Source organism: Lactuca sativa, chromosome 6, assembly GCF_002870075.4.
Source record: "Lactuca sativa cultivar Salinas chromosome 6, Lsat_Salinas_v11, whole genome shotgun sequence".
NCBI classification, from domain to species: domain Eukaryota; kingdom Viridiplantae; phylum Streptophyta; class Magnoliopsida; order Asterales; family Asteraceae; genus Lactuca; species Lactuca sativa.
In genome coordinates, this window is record NC_056628.2 from 136,528,510 (window position 1) to 136,552,403 (window position 23,894).

The 23,894-nt window shown below is 37.6% G+C and overlaps 1 protein-coding gene across 2 annotated transcripts; it reads right to left on the reverse strand.

Moving 5' to 3' along the window:
* Positions 1-6,069: 6,069 nt before the first annotated feature.
* LOC111908538 (probable serine/threonine-protein kinase PBL7) lies at positions 6,070-14,513 on the reverse strand. 2 transcript variants are annotated; one of them, XM_023904354.2, is made up of 4 exons: positions 13,289-14,497; positions 12,835-12,963; positions 12,657-12,757; positions 6,070-6,598 (listed from the first exon to the last, which is right to left on the reverse strand). In XM_023904354.2, exons 1-4 carry the CDS (start codon positions 14,201-14,203, stop codon positions 6,247-6,249), a joined length of 1,497 nt encoding a protein of 498 aa, XP_023760122.1. In that variant the 5' UTR covers positions 14,204-14,497; the 3' UTR covers positions 6,070-6,246. The 2 variants fall into 2 exon arrangements, with proteins under 2 accessions (XP_023760122.1, XP_023760123.1); XM_023904355.3 differs by lacking the exon at positions 6,070-6,598 and adding an exon at positions 8,632-9,173 and having other exon boundaries at positions 13,289-14,513.
* Positions 14,514-23,894: the final 9,381 nt, after the last annotated feature.

The window sequence follows — 23,894 nt, forward strand, 5'->3', positions numbered from 1 at the left end:
AGGATAACCAATTACAACTCTTATTTAATTCTTAGATTTATGTGATCCAAAAGGACATTACTTTGTTTTTAATGGCATATTCATCCTATCTTTTCCTCAAAACTCTTATGCTTAGGTGACCTTTATCACTTAAGAATTTAATCAAATCATCCATTTAAAAAAAAAACATGTGAGTTATATTTCACAAATGATTAGGTGACCATTTTTGACAACCCAAATGAATAAGGTCACCCTCACATCCACATGAATTTCACAAAAATTCCAAGTGATTTTTAAGTGGATTGCATAGATTTGAAGTTTTGAAAATAAGAGTTTTTTCATCAATGTTTTATTATTGTAGCATTTTAAAATATTTTGTATTATGAATATTTCATGCATAAAATATCCCATGGTACACTTAAAGTGCTCCAAAAATCATAAAGTTGAATTTAATTTATATACAGTTTTACAGGTTAAAATTTAAATTTAATTTAATTCAACATTATAATGATTGGAACCAGTTTTTAACTTTTTAATAAAACAACCTTTTATTATTGAGTTATGGAGTTTAGATAAAGTTTAAAAATACTTTTAACATTCTTATATCTTTAAAAGTTTGGCTATTTAAGAGTTTTAAAAAACTTAAACTCATTTTAACAAAAACTCCATTTTTGACATCTTATGTTGATACTTTTATATAAAACTATAAACCCCAAGTTTGATGTTATTTTTTTGTGAATATGTTTTTAGCATGGCAAACATATTTCCATACATACAATATTTTATAAAAACCAAAATAAACATCACAAACATGCATTTTAAAATGTATAAACAAAACCACTTTTCTAGTAATATCTATTGTGAGTCATCACAACAAATAATAAGTCATTTCCTAAAAGACTTAATGGTACACTTCAAGGTCTTCAAAAGGCTCCATATCTTCATATCTTCATAAGATCTTCAAGATCCATCTTGTTACATTTTTATAAAATAAAATACAACTAGTCAAAAAACTAATTTATTACATATAAAATGAACAAATGAATTAATACCTATTTATGTATTACATTATCATATGAATAAATAGAAGCCACAAATGTCCTAATGACTTGTTTATACACAACAAACATATCAAACATATCAACAAACAACTCTTTGTTTTTCAAAGGCAACTTTTATATAACCAAAATGCATGGAAAAATGGTCATATGAAAAATAAACACATTTAACAACTAGTTGCCAAAGAAAACAAATATGGACATTTCTTTAGCCAAAAAGAAATCCATGCTTGTTTTCCAAGAACCAATGATTATCATAACATGAAAAAAATTTCTAACATTTAAATGATGACTATGATACCACTGATGAGTTTTGTTACATAAAATAAATAGTTTTTCATAAAAACCGGCAATGGAAGCTTCAAACATTTCAAATAAATTTTCAGTATACAACAAAACCAAATCATCAAGGATCCTTTTAAAGAGGTTAGAATGAAGTTACAACAACCATAGCATGTTTAGTAATAAAAACCTTTTAAGCCTTTGGACCCGCTTGGATTTAGGGTGTAGATGAAGATGGAAAGAATAAGAAGCTTAATCTTCTCTACAAGTATCCACCACCAAGAATAAGGTACCCAAAATTGCTAAATTTCTTCTTATATGAATTTGTTATTTAAGCCTTAAGTGCTTAAACAATTAAACACTAAAAGGAAGATACAAAGTGCCCACCAAAAGCGAAGTAAGAACTTCAAAAGTGGAGAACCCTTCTTTCTATGTTGCTCTCGGCTTTTAGAGAGAATAAGCGGGAGTAGAAGATTAATAACTAGCCACATTTTTCATGCACAATAGCCTCTTTAAATACCCCATGCAAAGCAAGCACTTTTGAATATAATAATCTAAAGTATCATAAAGCAAAAAAGGTATGGGAGACAAGGCATGGATTCAAGATATGGAGGTTGACAAGCAACCTCCATAACCTCTCTTAACTTTCGGCCATAAGGTCAAAAGAATAGGACAAAAGAGCTTAACTAGTTATTTTAACCTTAGATGTAACACCCGGTTCCTGGTATGTATTTAAATTCTAGTACTTCCATGTTTTTCTCTGGGAATCGGCGAGTTGGAGGCTCAACTCGTCGAGTAGACTCGACTTTTGATCGGGGGGGTTAAGTGACCTACTCGATGAGTCGGGAGACCAACTCGGCGAGTAGGATTGTCTGGATGAGACCCTAATATTTGGGTTTACACACTATTTAAAAGACTTATAAAGCCCCAACCCAGCCCCCATCATTTCTCCCAACCCATAGAAAACCCTAACTCGAACCCTAAGCCTCTATTGTGTGTTCTTGAGCTTGTTGGTATCTTTTTGTGTGTTTTTGAAGTTGGAAAGGAGGAAGGAAGCTTGGGAGTTCAATTAAAAACAAGAAGATCCAGAGGTTTTGCTCCATTCTCAGCTTATTCAAGGTAAAAAGTTGGAACCTTGACCATCTATCTCTTAGATCTTGATTTGGGGCTATTTCCTACCCTTTTAATGAGTTTAGAGAAGCTAAAATCGGATTTTGTGGGTGTGCTTGCAGTTGCACTTAAGATCTAGAACTATTGGGGGTCCTTATGGCATAAAGGTGCCAACTTTGTTGCCATATGCACCCCATGCATCTTGTAGACTTCTTTTTATGGTCTTTTGAGTCAAAAACCCCATGCATGGACGTCAAGATTGGGACTTTACGTATGAAATGGACCTTAGGAGGTCGGATCTATGGTTTTGATGCATTAAGACACATTATAATTGACTAGATAGTTTTGATCATTGAGGTACTCGACGAGTCTCTTGGGTGACTCGGCGAGTCGGGTCTCTTTTTCCCCTAATGTCCTCTGGAAGTGGTTTTGGTTGAGTGGAGGGGACAATCAGCCTATTGGGGGGTGTGTTGGACTTGAAGATCAAAGGACTCGACAAGTTCAAGAATAAACTCGACGAGTTCAAGACAATGTCCCAACCACATGAAGATGGACTCGACGGGTTCAAGGAGAACTCGGCGAGTCATAGATTGAACACCTTCATATGGATGAAGATGAACTCGAAAAGTTCAAGGATGAACTCGGTGAGTCGGTTGAGGATAGTCCGATGTGTTGTTGAAGGAGAACTCGTCGAGCTCTTGCTAGACTCGACGAGTAGGGACGAGATTATGGCATTTTATAGATATGGGGACTTGGCGAATTGGTGGACCAACTCGGTGAGTCGAGTCAACCAGATGTTGACTTTGACTAGATGATTGACCATTGACCAAGGTGTTGACCTTGACTTTGTCTTGGACTGAAAGTTGACCCTTGTAAGGGTTACGAGTATGGATTGATAAGTTAGAAAAGTTGTTGTGTAGGGATCGAGGATTCGAGGAGAGTTGGTTTTCATACTGAGATCAGTGCGGATACTACACGACTTTGAGGTGAGTTTCCTCCTAGTAGGAGTGGGTCTACAGCCACAATGCCGGCCCACAAGTAAGAGTGTTGGATAGATGATTGTCTTTGTGATAATTATCTAGTGTTGATATGTGATATGATCATTGTGTCTAATATGATTATTATGCTTGCAATGTTTATTGTGCTTGATACGTGTTAGCAATAGTAGGGGGTGATATAGTCCCTAGTTACCGGTTGAAAGATACTGAAGGGGAGGGTAGCTCCCAGTTACCGGTTGCAAGATACTGAAGGGGAGGGTAGCTCCCAGTTACCGGTTGCAAGATACCGAAGGGGAAGTTAGTTCCCGGTTACCGGTTGAAAGATACCAAAGATGAGTCCAACTCTTGGCTATGCTCGATGGTTACCGGCTGAAAGATACCGAGGATTATGCATTATTTGGTATGGGTATGATAGGGGGAACTCACTAAGCTTTGTGTTTACGGTTTTCAGTTTTGGTTTCAGGTACCTCTTTATCTAAGGGGAAGGAGCCGGCAGGGTAGCAGCGCATCACACACATATGATTTCACATTTGAGAACCCTGGGATTGTACTCTGACACTATACTATCAGACATGATGGTTTTTTTTAAAACATGTAACTATGGTTTTGTGGTTTGATGTGATATCAGTAATGTTTTACTCAAACAATTTTACAAGTATTATAATTAAAAACAAAAATTTTTGGTCTCGATTTTTGAGGTGTTACATTAGACTAGTTAATCAACTAAACCATGGTAAGCCAAGGGGTCCAAAAATATTGTACATGACTTATAATATGATACCATGTCATATAATGACTAATTTTCTACTTCTTATAATATTGTTTTCATATAACAATAATTTTTCTCTAAGTAAATACAAAAGTTGAATTTATTTATTAATAACAAATTATTAAATAAGTATTCAATAACTACCAACTTGATTAAAGTGTGACCCTATAGGATCATATGTTATTAATAATGTCACTCAATAATGATTCTTCAGCATATAAATACAACACATAGATACTTTAGGTTGTATGTGCCCAAATTCTTAATGGTTAAGTATTTTTCGCTATGTGCATTTTTGTTGTAACATATAAAACACATCAGACTTCCCGTGTACGGGATGATGCATCATACCATCCGTTGAGCGTCCAGTATTATGTCAAATCATATCTTTAGTTATGAATCTGGAACTATACAGTCGTTGAAGCCTTGTAGTCAAAGGAAAGTACCGCAACACTTTTTGTGGTACACTCTTCCCCTCTGTGGTTGTGTCCATACATATACTCTCTTTAAACAAGTAAATTGGCATTTTATACATACAATATCAATTTCATATAACCCTAAACAAATAACACAATCTACAAAGACCAAACAAGTAACACAATCAGACAATTATACAAGGACAAATTTCAATTTTATATAAACCTATACATAAAATTTAAATTTCAACAAAAGTTATGTTCTTCTTGTTGTTATGGCCGGATTCCGGTGATCGGATTTGATGGTGGTCCTCCGGTGGTGGCTGGTGGTCATTGGAAAAACACAAAGTCAGAAAAGAAAAAAAAGGGAAAAAACCACTCAATCCTTACTTGTTGTGGTGAAGGAGAGAAGCTGGAAGGAGTTGTCGGTAGCCGAAGGTGGTGAAGGAACGACGATGGTGAAGGAACGATGGTGGTGAACGAATTCAAAGCCAAATAGAAAAAAAAAACCCAAATTTTGAGTTAAGAAGTTGAGCAATCACTAATTTAGAGTTAAGAAGTTAAGCAATCAAGAAAACAAGGCCCAAAAATGTACCTGCTACTCGTCGCTGGTGGTAAAGGGACAATATTCGTCGTTGCAGCTCAAGAGAGAAACATCGATCTCGTGCGCTACAAATGAGCGATACACATATGTCTCTCTTAAGGTAAAACCATATGCCGACGACAAGTCGTCAGTATAGGGTTTACATAACGACATCGCTTCATTTGTTTGCTGAAATAACAAAAATAAAAAAATAAAAAAGTTGAGCCGACGACAAGTCGTTGGCATAGCTATTTCACACGGATTGCCATATGGCATGTCGACGACATGCCGTCGGGATAGCTTTCAAAAGAACTACATCGTTTCGATTTTCTGCACCGTGGAATGAAAATAAATGAAAATACCATTTGTCGTAACCTAGCTATACCGAAAACATGTCGTCCACATAGGTTTTCAGAAGACCTCAAAAAAAGTCGTCCCTCAGTATATGTTGCGACGACACGTGGTCGGCATAGCTTTCCTGGTCAAAGTTGGCAAAAACTATGGTGACGACATGTCGTCAGCATAGCCCTACTTTTAGCAACGACAAATTTCGTCGGGATAGATGTCGTCACCTTGGGCTGCTGTTCTTGAAGTGACATTTTGTTAACATCTCCATGTGACCATCTATCTTTATGATGAATATTATTCCTTTTAATTTAATTGATATTTTAATATAGGAGGTTGCTTGAGAATGAAATGACCAAAAATTTCAACATTTTTCAAGTTTCTGTTCTTGAAATTGACGATGGATCACAATTATCATCTCAAAAAGCGAAAAGAATATGAACTTTACAAATAATTATCAGATTCAATATGTCATAATTGCTTCAATAGATATCAATTAGGGGGAAAAGTGCAAAGGAGGCAATTTGAATGAAGAAAAGTGCATGGCACATTCGACTTAATAAATTTAGCAACGTATTTGTTTTTCCATTATTGTTCGGTGTACAAGCCAAGGTTTCTTAGACTAAAAGTTGTCCCCATGCTAGCTTGTGCAAATAAATCGAAATCTTAAGAAAATGAAGTAAAGAAAACAAATTTATATATTCTATCAATCTACATACTCCATAGGCTTAAATTCAATGCCTTCAAGATAGAACATTGTACGTGAGTACTGAGTTGGTAGCATAAACTCAATCCCAAAATCATAATCCTTGCGATGGCTGGTAAATTGATATAGTCGAGACATTAGCCATCCATCTCCTCTATCAAGCGTCAGGCATGAAGTTGAATAGTTCGTCTCACTGTTCAATTTCCATTTGAAGGGTACATGTGTTTCCTTGTTCATATTATCACATTTGAAAACAAGGTAAACGGTGTATGTGACATTTGATGTCAAGAACTGAGTTCTCCCATTTATTTTGAAACCATAGTACAACATACCCGATTGGACATTTGAAAACCTGCAAATATCACAATTGTTTTTACTACCTATATATTATCAAGTTTCATTTCATAATTAAAAAATCAAATTTGGTTATCAATGTCATATAATTTGTAGAGACAACTAAGCTCTTATAAAATTGATGAATGACCATAGAGATTACATAACTACTAAATAGGAAGCAAAAACTTAAACCGGCCCAAAAAGGCCATGGGCCTAACAAATGTTCAAAAATAAAACCCAAAAAACGTCAAAAATAAAACATAAAATCGTCCATAACTTCACATAAAAAGTGTTTTGGGAATCAAAATAGGTAAGGCTCCTTATGAACCATATCAGTACGTGCTCCTTCTTTTAATCTTTGATTGACTGGTTGTGGGCATAAAACAGAGCCTTTAGCCAGAGTTATGCTCGTTTTAGCGCATAAAGCACCATTTGTAGTCTTATCATGGCATCTAGTAACATAAGGGTCTGATCCTCGACGCTAGTGCATCGTGTATGTTATGTACGATCTTGTGAAAGTGAGGTAATAGAGAGCACCAACTAAATTATGGTATAGAGACACATTGTCAATGTGATCAGTGCCGAATCTTTTTGAGGGCCACGGGGGCTGTGGTCCCCCCTGTTTTTTTGTCACAACTAGTCCATAAGCATTAAAAAAATTATATATTAAGTCTAAAACTATAAATTTTGACTATGACACCTCCTGTTCTCTAATTTTTATACATATTTTACGTTTAGCCCCCTCAAATCAAAAGTTCAAGCCCGGTCATTGAATGAGATCCTCCTGAGAATGGAGTTGGTAACAATCAAAGTAGCAACACGTTTGCAATATTGCACATTTTTTTTAGTTATAATGTCGCTATAGGTTTTTTTTTTTTTTTTTTTTTTTTTTTTTTTTTAATTATTATTATTATGAGACTTACTCTTGACGACACGAGTAACTGAAATGCCCAAAAAATATGTCTATGGATCCAAGCTGATCATTTCAAAATTTTGTTTTAACGCCAAATTTATCCAATTTTAAGGGTATTTTTTCGAGGACGTAGTGATTAAAATGTCATTAACATTGAGAAGTAGTAGGGAAAGGACATTGTTGCATTTATAGATTAAAAGAGAAATGTCACTCTTATTATAATTAGTGAAGTAAAGCGACTTTAGTAATGCACTCACATAGCCGTGCTAAGATGGGTATGAGAACCAAGCATTTGGTGCACGTATACTATTTCATGGAGATAGTCGTAAAGATATGCATTGGATCATCAAATTGATTTCTGTCCAATTTGAGACCCATAACAAAGCCAAGAAACGTCCAAATTATATCATAGCCAGATTGAATACATGACTAAAGGTGTCATCATAATCAATCCAAACTCTTGGACAATTCTGTTTGTAATGAGACATGCTTTATAACATTCAAGAGTTCCATCAGCTTTAAATTTTTGATGGAAAAGCGAATCGATTCAAACGATGTTACGTCTCATAGGTTGGGGGTACTAGTTCTCAAGTTTCCAATTTAAGTAATACATTATATTTTGAAGTCATAGATTCAGTCTGATGATCAAAGTGAATGTTGGGTTTAATAATCGGACTTTTAGCTTGCTTTTGTAAAGGGTGTGATAGATGAAAACACGGTGGGAGGTTCTGAGGGGGATTAATAGAAAAGGATTTTGAAAGAAAGTGAGCTTTCAAAAGTGGATAAGCGAACATGGGTTGTTTTGTGCATGAGGAAGTGGGCCAACAAAAGGTTGTAAGTAGCATCTTGTTGTGTATGGATATGGACTATGACTTAAATTTGAGAGTTGGTATGGGATTTGGTTTTGCTAAGACCATCTTCGATTCCATTTTTATTTCCCTAGTAAATAAACTAAAAAAATAGGGAAGTGGACTTAATAAGGTAATTAACTTTTCAGTTTGTTAACATCTGAGTAACTATTTTTTTTTGTACACATCTAGGTAACGAACTTTTTAAAAGTGTTCACATATGACCATTATGACCGGCTATATACAACCGGTCATAATGGTCATATATGAACACATCCAAAAAGTTCGTTACCTAGATGTGTACAAAAAAAAAGATAGTTACCCAGATGTGAACAAACTGAAGATGTACGAGTAAATTACACGAATGGTCCCTGTAGTTTGGGTATTTTGTGCGTTTGGTCCCTAACTTAGTTTTTAACTTGGATGATCCCTACTATTTGTTTTTGGTATGCGTCTGGTCCCTATCATACCTCAAAATACTAATGTGCCATTTTTTAATTTATTTTTTAGTTAATTTTCTTATTTACATATATTTTTTTATATATTTTAAAACATTAATAGACCACATATATTTGTATCTCATTACCCTAAACCTGAAACCACATTCGAGAAATTTAAGCTCGGTCCCACCAATCACCATCCGATCTCTCATCCTCCTCAACTTCTCTTCCCTTTCCATCTTTAATGACATTAACGTCTTCACTATCCTTTCTTTTTTCGGTCCTTCAACTTGGCGAACCAACCCAACAACCCTTCTATTGGTTTGTAGTGGTGGAAAATTCAATGAAGAGATAGTGTGTTGTTGCGTTGGTTCACTGGAGTTGAAGGACCTAAAAAGAAGGAATAGTGAAGACGTTGATGTCGAGTCTATTAATTTTTTTAAAAATATAAATAATAAATACATAAATAAGAAAATTAATTATAAAATAAATTAAAAAAAGGCACAATAGTATTTTAAGAATTTGAGGTAAGACATGGACCAAACGAACAAAAATAAATAGTAGGCATCATCCAAGTTAAACGAATAATTTAGGAACCACACACACAAATTATCCAAAGTATAGGAACCATTCATGTAATTTAATTTTACCTTTTAAACGTGTTCACATCTGAGTAACAGTCTATTTTTTGTACACATCTAGGTAACGAACTTTTTGGAAGTGTTCACATATGACAATTATTATCGGTTATGACTGGATGTAATATGCTACAGCCGGTCATAATGGTCATATGTGAACGCTTTCAAAAAATTAGTTACCTAGATGTGTACAAAAAAAAGATAGTTACCTATATATGAACAAACCAAAAAGTTAGTTACCTTGTTAAGTCCATTGTCCAAAAAAATAATGTAAATAGTGTTTAATTTTCGATTCTATTTAAAATTTTATCCCAAAAGTATATTCATATTATATACATTTTTGTAACTTCTATATATTGTTAAACACACATGTCTATTAATTATATTTTAACAAATATATATTCTATTGTTTTTTATTACAATAATATTATAAATTATATTATCATAAAATTATAACAGAATAAATTGTTTATATATAATAAATTTGAATGAATTATTAATTTATTACAAGGTTCTAAAAAGTTCGTCATGGTTGCACCTGCCTCCAAGCTTTATCAAAACGCCGTCTTAACTCGTATATGTGTATAAAAATGAATAATAGTTGAAAAACATATTAAAATATTAATTATACAGAAAATTGCCGTCTTAACTCACGCCTTAGAAACGTCGTAACTCACCAAGGCTCGGAAAATCTTGAGGCTTGACATTGCCGCCAAGTCACGTCTTACGTTATTTAGAACCTTGATTTATTATAAATAAATATGAAATAAACAAGATTATATTTATAAAAAATTTATATATTTTGTAATACATTATATCGAACAAGAAATTGTTAGAAATTATTGTCTTCATCCATTGTCATTTCAACCTCTATCGACAACATTTTGTTTACTTCAATTGGTACGACAAGATCCTCTTCATATCCAATTATCATATTATGTAAAATAATTCATGTAGTCATTATGTTATACAATATTATATATAGTATTGTATGTTTTAGTATAATATGTTATTTCTAAGATATATTTTTATTTTAAGCTTTTCTAAAATATGTTACTTTGTTTCAAATCCTTAGTATGTATTAAATTTTTTATATGAATTCAATAAATAAATACTAAATTTATTAATTAATATAATTTAATATATAATAAGATATTTCAAATACTAAGCAGTATATTAAATTACAATTATTATATATAAAAATAAACTAGAAATATATAAAAAAAATGATAATTAGTATAATTTTTGGGGGAGCTTTTTCAAAATAATATAAAATTTCAGTATAATTTTTTGGAGAATTTTTTCAAGATAATATAAATTTTCCGTGTACAACCCTTAAAATCATTTGTGGAGCCCTGAAGATTTTGTCATGTAATAAAACCAGCATATCGACTTCTTTATTTTTTGACACATTCGAAATTTTCAACTAACCCATGTGCGTGCATTCTATATTTTAATCACAATCACAGCTTTTGTCTTTATCTCACTTTCTTTCAACATTTCAGTATTGAATATGAACATTTAGGAATTCGTTTAAGTTTTAAAAAATAAGTTGGCAGCTTAATATTTTTGCTCTTTAAAAAAGTATCGGCATATTAGGGATGAGCAAAAACCGAACCGAAAAACCGATGTAACCGAAACCGAAAAACCGAAACCAAAACAATAACCGGCGGTTTAGGTTTGAATTTTACAAAAACCGAAAAATAACGGTTTGGTTCGGTTTTGACGTATAAAACCGTCCATAAAAACCGAACCGACCCACATATATATTATTTATTATGTTTTAAACTTTTAGTTTTAGACTTTAGACTTTATCTCTTTAATACTTTATGTTTATTTTCAATAAACTGTTAATGGTGTTAAACTTTGATATTTTAAACATTTTTATGTTTTTATAATACTAGAATTTGTACTCTTTATTTTGGTATATTTAAAGTAGATACAATACTATTTATCGCAACGTATTTTCACTAGGTTTGAACCCAAAAACTAGAAAAAAAAATAGGAGCTCATAAACCCACGGTTTAAAACCGAAAACCCATAAACCCAACCCGGAAAACCGAAAAACCAAACCATGCAAAAACCGAACCTATATGGGTTTAAAAATCGAAAAACCTACTTTCTACGGTTTGGTTTGGTTTTAGCCAAAAACCGACCCAAACCGACTCATGCTCATCCCTACGGCATATAGAGAATAATCAACTTTAAATCTTGAGAAAATATTGATCTTCTAGTCTCTTTGGCGGGAAAACAAAAACCATCAAGTGTCTCGTATTACTAACCAAAAGATTTTTTTTCCCTTTCCACAACTTTTTCTATACGGTTTCTTGGAACAAAAACTCTTGATTTCAACAATTTTCACTTTTTTAATATCTTGAGAATTTTTTTGCTTAGGCACTTGGATCTTTTCATATTTACTCTTCTTCTCCTCCTTTCTTTTCAAAAATTTTAAATTCAAATTCGAACCTATATATGGAGGAGACTCATCACACTTCTGGACTTCACTTCCATAAGCCTTTGGAACCTGAATTGTTCGAGTTTGGTACTTTTGATCATCTTAAATGTTAGTTTTCAATATGGTTTCATACCTTCCATGGAATTACTATATTTAGAAGAAACATCAGGTTGAGTTCTTGTAGAAGTATGACCACCATCAAGAAGGTTCACTTGTTAATTTTATGATATGTTTTGGATTCCAACTTCCAAAACATAAGATTCAGATTCATAATTTTTAATACTTCTTAATTCAGAATTGTTAATGGCGAAGTTTTTGTTAGATCGGTGATATTGGTGTTAGGTGAAAATGATAATCTTATTCTATAATGCAAAAAACTGGTCAATAGCTTTACCAAACACAATTCAGTGTTTCTACCAAAGTGTATAAATAGAAAGTAATTTGCGCTAATTAACTAGGGAACGATCTACATCACATAAATACACAAAATAATAGATAATATAATACTCTAACAGTCACCTATTTTGTCACATACACAAAATAATAGAAACATATATATAGTACTCTAATAGTCACCTTTTGTGGTATAAATTTTAGATGTTTATTAGTTAAAATCGAAAATGTGAGAATATATGACCGAAAATAAGCTTTAAAGAATTCTTTTAGCAATTTATAAATTAAACAAGACAAAACCATAACAAATCATTTCATGAGGCAAAGGCTTAGAAGGAAGGCACTTTCCAATCAACATATTAACTAGCTAGAAGAAAATGCACTAACCTTGAATCATCTGCGGTGTCAGATACAAACCACCCCCCAGAGACGCATTTTACAGCAGATATCATTTCTCGAATTCTTCCATTCTTATTTACTGAAACCCACTGTTTATAAACATATTCAAAATAAAAATCATTTAAAATATTATATATAAATAAACACAATAGAAACAGTTAATTACCGTTTGTCCCCCATCAATAAGAATCCCTTTGGAGAGACGTGAATGGAGTTCCTGATGTGATGTGTAGGATATCCGAGGAATTGCAAGCTTGGAAATATCGACCAGCGCACTGTTTTCTGGATTAAAGTTCTACAAATAATAACAAGAGTAAATTAATAAAATCGTCCCTATAGTTTCATCAAAATTACATGTGTGATCCCTAACTTTTTTTTGTATTCGGATCGTCTCTGAGATTTCATTTTATTGCATTTTTCGTCCCTTACATGCAATTTTGACCAAACCATAGGGACGAGAAACGCAACAAAATCAAACCACGATCCGAATGTAAAAAAAAAGGTAGGGACCAAACGTATAATTTTGATCAAACCATAGGGACGATTTCAGTAATTTACAGTAATAATAATATTATCATTGTCATATATATCTTGAAACATAGAAGGTGAAGTAAACTTACTTGTTGTTCAAGTGCGACCTCAAGGTTTTTCAAGATCTCAGCCATTGTTGGTCGAACTTCAAAGCTTCGACTTAAACATCGATTGGCAATAGCTGAAAACGTCACTAATGAATCCCTATTTATTTGCTCTTTCAAACCAGGGCAAATAATATTATCTAGTTTGTTCTTATCGCAACAAATTTTCCATCTAGGCACTAAAATATTAATCAACTGACCATTACGATATTCACAACATAACTTCCCACACATCACTTCAAACAATACGACTCCAAAAGAGTACACGTCAGACTCTTTACATAGAAACCCCGTTTCGATATACACTGGATCACAATATCCAGGTGTTCCAACACCATTAGAGATAACATATGTTCGTGGTTGGTTAGCTGGAGCCAATTTTGAAAGGCCAAAGTCAGAAACTTTAGGAGTCCATTCAGCATCAAGAAGGATGTTTGCGCTTTTAATATCTCGATGGAGTACTCTTCGTTGTGTTTTTCTTGGATCATGAAGGTAGGTTAGAGCACGTGCAACCCCAACACATATTTTAAGGCGTTGGTTCCATGTCATACGAGGGTTAGAAAGATAGCGATCAAGGCTCCCACGAGATAGATATTCATATACAAGGATTCTTTCTTCTCCTTCAATGCAAAAGCCTAAAAGAGAGATGAGATTTTCATGTTTGCAATCTGAAAGCAACATGATCTCCTTCCAGAACTCGGTGTTTCCTTGTCCAAATCTTGGATCTAAGCGCTTGAAAGCAACGACAGCTCGTCGGCCAGAAGAGAGAGTGAGTTTTCCTTTGTACACCGGTCCAAACCCACCACCCCCGATCTTCCTGTCGATACCGAAGTTTTCTGTGGCCTCTTTTATATCTTTTAGACGAATTTTGAGGTGATCAAACTCGTTCATCGGAGACATTATGTGAGTTGAAGAGATAAATTAGAGGAGATAAGAAAGAGGTCGAAGGTATCATAACTCATAAGTGACTTTAAACCTAGGTTCACAGATCTGAAAAAGTAGGAAACACATGCCCACCTCCCAATCTTTTTTTTCTTGTATAAAAAAAAGACTCTTTTGGGTCAACGTCCCCCCCAATCTCTTTTTCTTCTATAAAAAAAAGACTCTTTTGGGTCAACGTTTCTAATTGAATGGATTGCAATATTCATTTTAATGGGAGATTATATAGGCAGAGAAGAAACTGCACCTTTTGTACATCTAAAATACGTTAAAAGAAACTGCACCTTTTGTACATCTAAAATACGTTAAAAAGGGTATTCTAAATATACCGGAACTAAAACCATCTTAAGAGTCAAAATGGTTGACTTCTATTGATCCAATGTGATGGGAAAGAAGATGATAATAAAGATGGGCAGTCTCGATCATAACGATGTCTTTATTGCTGTTAGTTAATAAAATAAATAGATAAATAAATAAAATATCTTAATCCCCCCCCCCCCCCCCCCCCCCCCCCCCCCTTATGTTTTTTTTCTTCTATAAAAAAAAGACTCTTTTGGGTCAACGTTTCTAATTTAATGGAATGCAATAATATTCATTTTAATGGGAGATTATATAGGCAGAGAAGAAACTATTAAAAAAAAAAAAGACTCTTTTGGTCAACGTTTCTAATTTAATGGATAGCAATACTGGGAGATTATATAGGCAGAGAAGAAAACTGCACCTTTTGTCCTTTTGTACGTTTAAGGGTATTTGGAAAACAAAAAATATATAAAAAAAAAAAAGATACTTTCCACCATAATAAACTACATGTTTGATAGAAATTCTTAAAAATCAGTTTATTATGGTAATGATAAGTGAAATAAACTGATTATAATAAGAATTTTCACCCTTATTTATTGCTTATTCCTCAGCTAATGAGCAATAAATTAATAATTTATCCAACCATCCAAAAATGGTTAAAAAAACGGTTAGAAATATCATCGTTATATAAATATTTAATTAAAATATAACACTCAAACATCCATTTATGATGGATTTGTAGAAGTGGGACTGTTTGGAAAAACTTTGCAAAAAATAGAGGTGTTTAAAATCAAAATCAATATACAAAATCATGGTAGTCAAAATTGCGATCCGTAGGATCGTACGATCCTAGGTATGAATAACGATCAGGATCGTAAAAGGTACGTATTTGGGGTAGGATCGTAGGATCGAGATCCGATCCGATCCTACTTTTTTTTTTTTTTTTTTTTGCAAATGATATTTTTTACCACTTAATATCTTTTACCCTTTACCAATTTACCATTTATCATTTTGTATTGTACCTTATGACTAATATTTTGAAGTTTTTATAATTTTTGAACGAAAAGTTGAATGTTTGAAATATTTTTCATTATTAAAAATTATAAATTAAAATTATATTTTATTTTGTGGGATCTTAGGATCTCGATCCCGATCTTGCAAACCCAAAAACGATCATAGGTTCATAGATAAGGTCCCGATCTTGACAACCTTGTACAAAATTACGTGGTTTTTAGAGGGTCCCAGATCAAACAACGGTTTATGTGATTTTTTATTGTATATTTTCAATTTTCACCCTCGTGGATTACAATTTCAGTCCATATTTTGTATCATACTTTTATTTATGCATTCCACTTTTAAATATGTTATTTCTTCCTCTTAGAGTCTCATTCTATCTTATGTATACGTTTATAGGTTAACGTCACTATTGCCTAAGAAGTACTTATTTTTTTTTTCTTTTGGTCATCAAAAGTCAACATGAGAGTCTTCCAAAAAGCCTTCTACGATGATTTTGGAATTCCTTTTCCGGCGGGATCAAATGCCGGCCAATTTTGATTCTTTTCAGTCTCGCTCCCGCTGATCGCTATTCTTCTACTTAATTTCGTTTTTTAGTCTGTCATTGTTGTGATCGATTGTGTTTGCAGGGGATTAGATTTTCACTTTTTCACGTCTGCAGGGGATTGGATGATAAAAAATATAAAAGAATTCCTTTGAACCGATTGTTTTGTATTATTCGTTTTTAAAGGTATCTCACAATGAGGAAGAGAACCCATAATTTATACTAAATTACAATGATTTAAATATGGAAGAAATACTCTTGCTGGCTGTCAATTCTTGATGAATGGAAAGCAGATATATGTTCTCCTAATTGCAAGGGATATGATGTGATTGGTCACCAATCTCGTTGATCTCATTGAGCCTTCCTTTTTACACTCCCCCTCAAGTTGAATAATGGGATTTCCAAAATTCAACTTGCCCAAACATTCGTTTAGATTTTTTTTCATTAACAGCTTTTTTCAAGATATCAACAAGTTGGTCCTATGATCAAACAAACGGGAGTGTGATGATCTTTGTTTCCAACTTCTCCTTGATGAATTGTCGATCTACTTCTATGTGCTTCGTTCGATCATGCTGAACTGGATTCTCTGAAATTTGGATGGCTGCCTTGTTGTCACTCATAATTTTGCTAGTTTCTTGTGGTGGATACCCTATTTCTGTTAGACGCTTCCGTACCCATAAAACTCCGGTTAATCCCCTTGCAATTCCTTGAAATTCTACTTCTTCACTTGAAAGGGCCACCACCTTTTGTTTCTTACTTCTCCATGTAACAAGATTCCCACCAACTAGGGTAAAGTACCCTAAGGTCGATCTTCGGTCACCATTATCGCCAGCCCAATCTGCATCGGTATATAGTAGTGTTTCAAGATGACCATTTGACTGAAACAAGACTCCATGTCCGGCTGTTCCCTTGAGATATCTTATAATTCTTAAGACTGCTTTTATGTGAGCATATGGGGTTGATGCATAAACTGACTTACAACTCCCATGGCATACGCTATGTCTGGCCGAGTGTGTGAGAGGTGTATCAGTTTTCCTACCATTCTTTGGTATCTTTCTTTCTCAGCCAGCTCTTTTTTCTCCTCCATATAGAGTTTCTGATTCACAATCATTGGAGTGTCAACTGGTTTATAATCAATCATACCAATTTCTGCAAGTAAGTCCAAGACATACTTATTTTGACACATGAAGATCCCCTGTTTTGATCTCAGGACTTCAATCCCAAGGAAGTATTTGAGTTCCCTAAGATCTTTCATTTCAAATTCTTTAAACAATCTCCTCCTGAGTTTGGTTATTTCTTTTTTGTCATCTCCTGTGATAATCATATCATCCACATAGATTATTAAACATGTTATGAGTTTGCCTATCCGTTTAAGAAACAACGTATGGTCTGAGTTACTTTACTTAAATCCATACTTTTTCATGGCTAAGGTGAACTTCCCGAACCATGCTCTCGGGGACTGTTTTAATCCATAAATGGATTTCTTTAGAAGGCACACCCCTTTCTCTCTAAACCTGTCTGTAAATCCATGTGGCGCTTCTATATAAACTTCCTCTTTTAGCTCTCCATGTAGGAAAGCATTCTTCACATCAAACTAGTGTAGGGGCCATTCTTTATTTGCTGCTACAGACTAAAGAACCCTAATTGTATTGATCTTTGCAACTGGAGAGAAGGTTTCAGAGTAGTCAATACCGTAAGTTTGTGTATAGCCTTTAGCTACCAATCTCGCCTTGTATCTTTCAACTGTAACATCAGGTTTGTATTTAATTGTAAACACCCACCAACACCCGACAAGTTTCTTTCATGGTGGTAATACATGATTTTCTGTAACAGCCCAAAATCCAGGTAAGCTTTATGGCCCTTCTATTTTGAAAGTTGGCAAGTTTAGTCCCTTGAGTTGTATGTTGAATTGGAGAGTACGCCGGGCATACTGGGGTGTACTTCGCGTGTACTCACGCGCTTAATTTGGACGCAGACTTGACCGAGTACGCTGGGCGTACTCAGGGGTACGCTGGGCGTAGTGAGCACAGATGCAAACCCTAATTTCTGGCTTGTGCACTATAAAATGAACATGTGGCCCTTTGCCCTAGCCACCATATTCCTTGAGTGAGTCCCTTGAGAGCTGAGATCCGTGCCTTATCCTGTGTGTGTATGTTTTGAGCTTGGAGCTAACTTTTCAAGGTGAAGAAGGGAAGGAGGAGCCATTGTTGGTGCTAGAAGTGGAAGAACAAGTGTATATCCGTGCTCTACAGTGGTTGGAGATCTCTTTTGAGGTAAAAAGCTCAGAGCTTTCCTTGTTCTTCTTAAGTTTTGCTTTTTAGGACCATTTTAGGGTTTTTGGGTCCAAAGTTTGAGACTTTGTGTGCAAATAGTCTCCATGAGCATGAATCTGGCCTCTTCTAGTGTGTTTGATGTTAAGGGTTCATAAAAATCCAGTCTTGGTCGTGGATTTAGTGTCATGCATGAGTTATAGTCCCATTATGGAAAGAGAAATGGTGTTTTGAGCACAAAGTGACCTCTACAGCCGTGCGAAGGCGTAAAGGTCTCGACTTTATGGGTTAAGTCGTATAAAAGGAGTCGGATCTAGAGTTTGGACGAAAGTCTTAACAGATTAAGGTCTGAATGAATGGGATAAGGGAACTGGGTGTTACGTTGGGCGTAATCCCAGTACGCGCGGCGTAGACTGTCGCGTACCCCGATTCTGTGGAAGCTCCGGGTATGCCCAGCGTACATGTTGGTACGCGCAGGGTAACCCGGAGAGGGTTGACTTTTGTTGACTTTTAGGGTTTGGTCAACTCTAGTGTATTTGAGCCAAGCAGGGGGTAAAATGGTCTTTTACCCTTCCTAAGAGTGTTTAGAGAGTTTGGTCTAGCCTTGGGAACTTATGTTGATGACGAGTGTATATTTCATATGATTAGGCGGAGGCTAGGTCCTATTCACCGAGTTCAAGGTTTTCCGAGTTACCAAGTTACGTGAGGTGAGTCTTCTCACTATACGTTACCTTGAGTGGTATTCTAAGTTGACCAGAGGGTCTTATATGCTATGTATGAGATTATGTGTTATATTAGAGATTACATGCTATACGTTATTTGTATGCTGTATGATTATATAGACCGGACCGGAGGGTCCAACGATTCAGACCGGGCCAGAGAGCCCAATGAGCTATGACTGAACCGGAGGGTCCGACGAGCTGCGGGACTGGAGGGTCCCGCTGAGACATCTTGACCAGAGGGTCGGGTTTAGCCTCGAGTGGTGTATTTGTGGTATGTGGTATTTTGGGGAACTCACTAAGCATTTATGCTTACAGTTGTTGTGTTTGATGTCTCAGGTACCAGCGAGGACCGTAGGAAGGCGACGGCTTGACTCGTACACACCCACACCGATGGAGTTCACATTAGAGAGATCTTGGGATTTGTTTTTAAAACACTGTTGTTTTGGATTTGAGATTATGATATGATATACATTTTGTGGTTTAAAAATTAAAAATTAAATTGGAAATTTTACGTTGTTACAAGTTGGTATCAGAGCCTTGGTTTGAGGGATTCGTATGCACCTGCGGGCTTATTTGAACTCAAACCGAGGATTCGAGAAATTTTACAACCAAAACTGCAAATTTTCTAAAAAGAAAAAGAAGTTTTGGAAACAAGCAGAGTGGATGGTGTGTACGGTCAGCCAGCGCCCGAACGGTGAATCCCCAAAATACCCTTACATTATATGTTATGAGTTATGAGATATTATGTTATGCATGTTAGAGAGGCTAGGTACTCCTATGAGGACTAGAGTGGCCTGATTTGTGATGTCTTAGCCTAGGAGATTACTGCTGCTATGAGATACTTTAAGAGTGAGTAGGTAGCAGTGAGGAGCTCATGAGAGGTCTACTGAGGGTAGCCAGTGCATAGCGAGAGAAGAGTATTTACGACTTGGGATCCTAGGAGGAGGACTTGGGTTGTATATTGATTCGATGTGGACAATAGTATTGGGCCCGTACTATTGAAAACACCGGATTGGTGCGCAATCCAAGTAAGAATCCTTGGGGTACCAGAAGTGAGGATGATTGAGTTATCGAGTGTGAGTATACTCGAGAGTGTCCCTGATATTTCTTATGTTGTATTCAGAGGTTGATCATGGTCGGGACACACCATACCACTGGGAGCAGTGGGGTGAGTGATGAGGAGATCCGTCGGATCATCCATGAGGAGGTGGCTGCTGCCATCAGAGCCGAGATTCCGAAGATGTTTGGGTCTATTAAGACCACACTGATCGAGACGTTTGACAAGCGTTACGCTGCCTTGACTGATGATGCTGTTGCTGCAGCCACAACAGCTGTTGCTGCTGCGAGACCCCAGGGTGGTGATTCGTTGCTGTACCGAGAGTTCAGCAACACGAAACCACCAGAGTTCGATGGTACATAGGATCCGATCGCCGCTATGAGGTGGATCTCAGACATAGAGGGGTGTTTCTATACGTGCTCGTGTCCAGAGCACTTGAGGGTGCGGTTCGCACTCAACCAGCTTCGCTTGGGGGCGAAGGACTGGTGGAAGTTTGTAACCGCGAGCTATTCGACAGCTAAGCTGACTGCAGTGACCTGGGAGAGGTTTACTGTGATGTTTCGTGATGAGTATGTTCCCCAGGTGGAGAGGGAACGTTTAGCTCATGAGTTTCTGACCCTCAAGCAGGGGACTGAGTCGGTGACAGTGATTACGAGGATGTTTCATGAGTGGGCGTTGTTTTGCCCGAAACTGGTGTCCACTGAGCAGGCTCGCATGAGCCGTTATCTGAGTATACTGAGGAGGGACATCTGTGAGTTCGTGGCGAACTCGACTTACCAGACATTTGCCGAGCTCCAGGAAAATGCCCGGAAGAGGGAGATTGAGCTTGAGACACAGGCAAGGGAGGAGACCGAGTCTCAGAGGGGTGATCGGCGACCGACGCAGTCGCAGCCAGCCGCCAAGCGGGTAGAGCCCGCTGATTCGAGGACGGGTAGTTCGAGGGGCCGCACTTGTGGGAAGTGCAGCAAGAGCCATGATGGGTCGTGCAAGACTGGGGTATGCTACAAGTGTGGGAAGGAAGGACATTTCGCGAGGGATTTTCCTAAGGGGTTCTCGATTTGCTTTCATTGCAACCAGGCCGGCCATCGGAAGGCCGAGTGCCCCCAGCTTCAGAGGTCAGTGCAGGGATCTGCACCTGCGGTTCGAGCTACTGAGACCCGGCCAGTGAAGGCTGAAGCACCGAAGGCTAGGGGGAGAGCCTTCCAGTTGACTGCGGAGGAAGTCCGCGCAGCGCCTGACGTCGTGGCGGGTATGTAATCTTTATCTATTTTATGTTGAGTTTATGCTATTGTAATTGCTATATGTTATGCGTAGGTACTTTTCTTGTGAGTTCTGTACCTGCATTAGTGTTGTTCGACTCGGGTGCGAGTCGGTCTTTCATATCTGTGACTTTTAGTTGACACATTAGTCTTCCAAGAGAGGCGTTGAGTCGACCTCTGCGGGTTTCCATAGCAGATGAGTGTGAGGTATGTGCTACCGAGGTGATACGTGGATGTGTGTTGGAGATCTTCGGGGTGGAGTTTCCGATTGATTTGATTTTGATTGCTATGAGGGATGTTTGTGTTATAGTAGGCATGGATTGGTTGAGCCATTTCGGGGCTGTCATAGATTGCGAGCGTCAATTGGTGATGATCCGAGATCCTAGTGGGGGAGCGCTGACAGTTTATGGCGAGGGGACTCGTGGTGGTTCGGTATTATGTTCGGCTGCCAGAGCGAGGCGGAGTTTGTAGCAGGGCTGCAAGGGGTTCGTAGCCTATGTGACAGATGTACGAGAGGCCGCTGGGAGGCCAAGTTCAGTGGATGAGGTGCCGATAGTGCGTGAGTTTCCGGACGTGTTCCCCGAGGAGTTGCCGGGTGCCTCCTGAGAGGCAGGTGGATTTTGGATCGATTTGATTCCCGGGGCTGCGCCTATCGCTAAGGCGCCATATCGTCTAGCACCGCCAGAGATGCAGGAGTTATCCTCACAGCTGCAAGAGCTGTTGGGGAAAGGGTTCATCCATCCCAGTAGCTCTCCCTGGGGAGCGCCGATCCTTTTTGTCAAGAAAAAGGATGGTTCACACTGGATGTGCATTGATTACCGGGAGTTGAACAAGTTGACGGTCAAGAACCGTTATCTATTACCGAGGATCGATGATCTATTCGATTAGTTGCAGGGGGCGTCTTGGTTCTCCAAGATAGACTTGAGGTCGGGATATCACTAGATGAGAGTTCGGGATGAGGATATCCAGAAGACGACGTTTAGGACTCGTTACGGGCATTACGAGTTCGTGGTGATGCCATTCGGGCTCACCAATGCACCAGCGGCGTTCATGGATCTCATGAACAGGGTGTGTATGCCGATGTTGGATCGTTCGGTAATTGTATTCATTGATGACATCCTGGTGTATTCGAGGACTAGAGAGCAGCATGAGGAACATTTGAGGGAGCTCCTCGGAGTTTTGAGATCGGAGAGGCTCTTCGCCAAATTCTCCAAGTATGATTTTTGGTTACGGGAGGTCCAGTTCTTAGGGCATCTCGTTAACCAGAATGGGATCTTGGTTGACCCAGCCAAGATTGAGGCTGTGATGAGTTAGGAGGTGCCGAGGTCACTTACGGAGATCAGGAGCTTCTTAGGGCTGGCAGGCTACTATCGGAGATTTATCAGAGATTTCTCTAAGATCGCCGTGTCACTTACCAAGTTAACCCGGAAGGGTGTTACTTTCTCATGGGGTCCAGAGCAGCAGACCTCGTTTGAGACCCTTCGCCAGAGATTGTGCGAAGCTCCCGTGCTCGCACTACCGGAAGGGATGGAGGATTTCGTGGTGTACTGTGATGCATCGATATCGGGGTTGGGAGCGGTGTTGATGCAGAGAGGGCATGTGATCACGTATGCATCAAGGCAGTTGAAGCCTCATGAGACGAGATATCCCACCCACCATCTGGAGTTGGGGGCTGTGGTGTTCGCCCTCAAGATCTGGCGTCACTATCTGTATGGGGTTCGGTGTACGATATACACTGACCACAAGAGCTTGAAGTATTTGATGCATCAGACCAATCTGAACATGCGGCAGAGGAGATGGTTGGATGTGGTAAAGGATTATGATTGCGAGATCCTGTACCACCCGGGCAAGGCTAATGTGGTAGCCAACGCCCTGAGTCGTAGGGCAGAGGGTGCCCCGATGCGAAATATTTGTATGAGGGTGACGGTGATGACTCCGGTATTGGATACCATCAGAGGGGCCCAGGGCGAGGCAGTGAGACCGGAGAACCATAAGAGAGAGCAAGTTATCGGGCAGGTGTCAGGGTTTGTTACCGATAGCCGAGGGCTTATGACCTTTCAGGGTCGGATTTGGGTACCATTTGTGGGCGGGACGCGTACTATCTTGATGGAGGAGGCACACAGATCGAAGTTTTCGATCCACCCCGGGGCCACTAAGATGTATCTGGATCTGAAGAGGGAGTATTGGTGGCCCTGTATAAAGAGGGATGTGACGTGGTTCGTTGAGAGATGCCTAACCTGTCATAAGGTTAAGGCCGAGCACCAGAAACCACATGGTAAGCTGTAGCCACTTGAGATTCCGGAGTGGAAGTGGGAGCAGATATCCATGGATTTCATCACCAAATTGCCGAGAACGGCAAGGGGTGTCGACGCGATCTGGGTGATAGTGGACCGATTGACGAAGAGCGCTCACTTTCTCGCTATTAGTGAGAGTTCTTCTGCGGAAAGATTGGCAGAGCTATATGTGAGGGAGGTGGTATCGCGGCA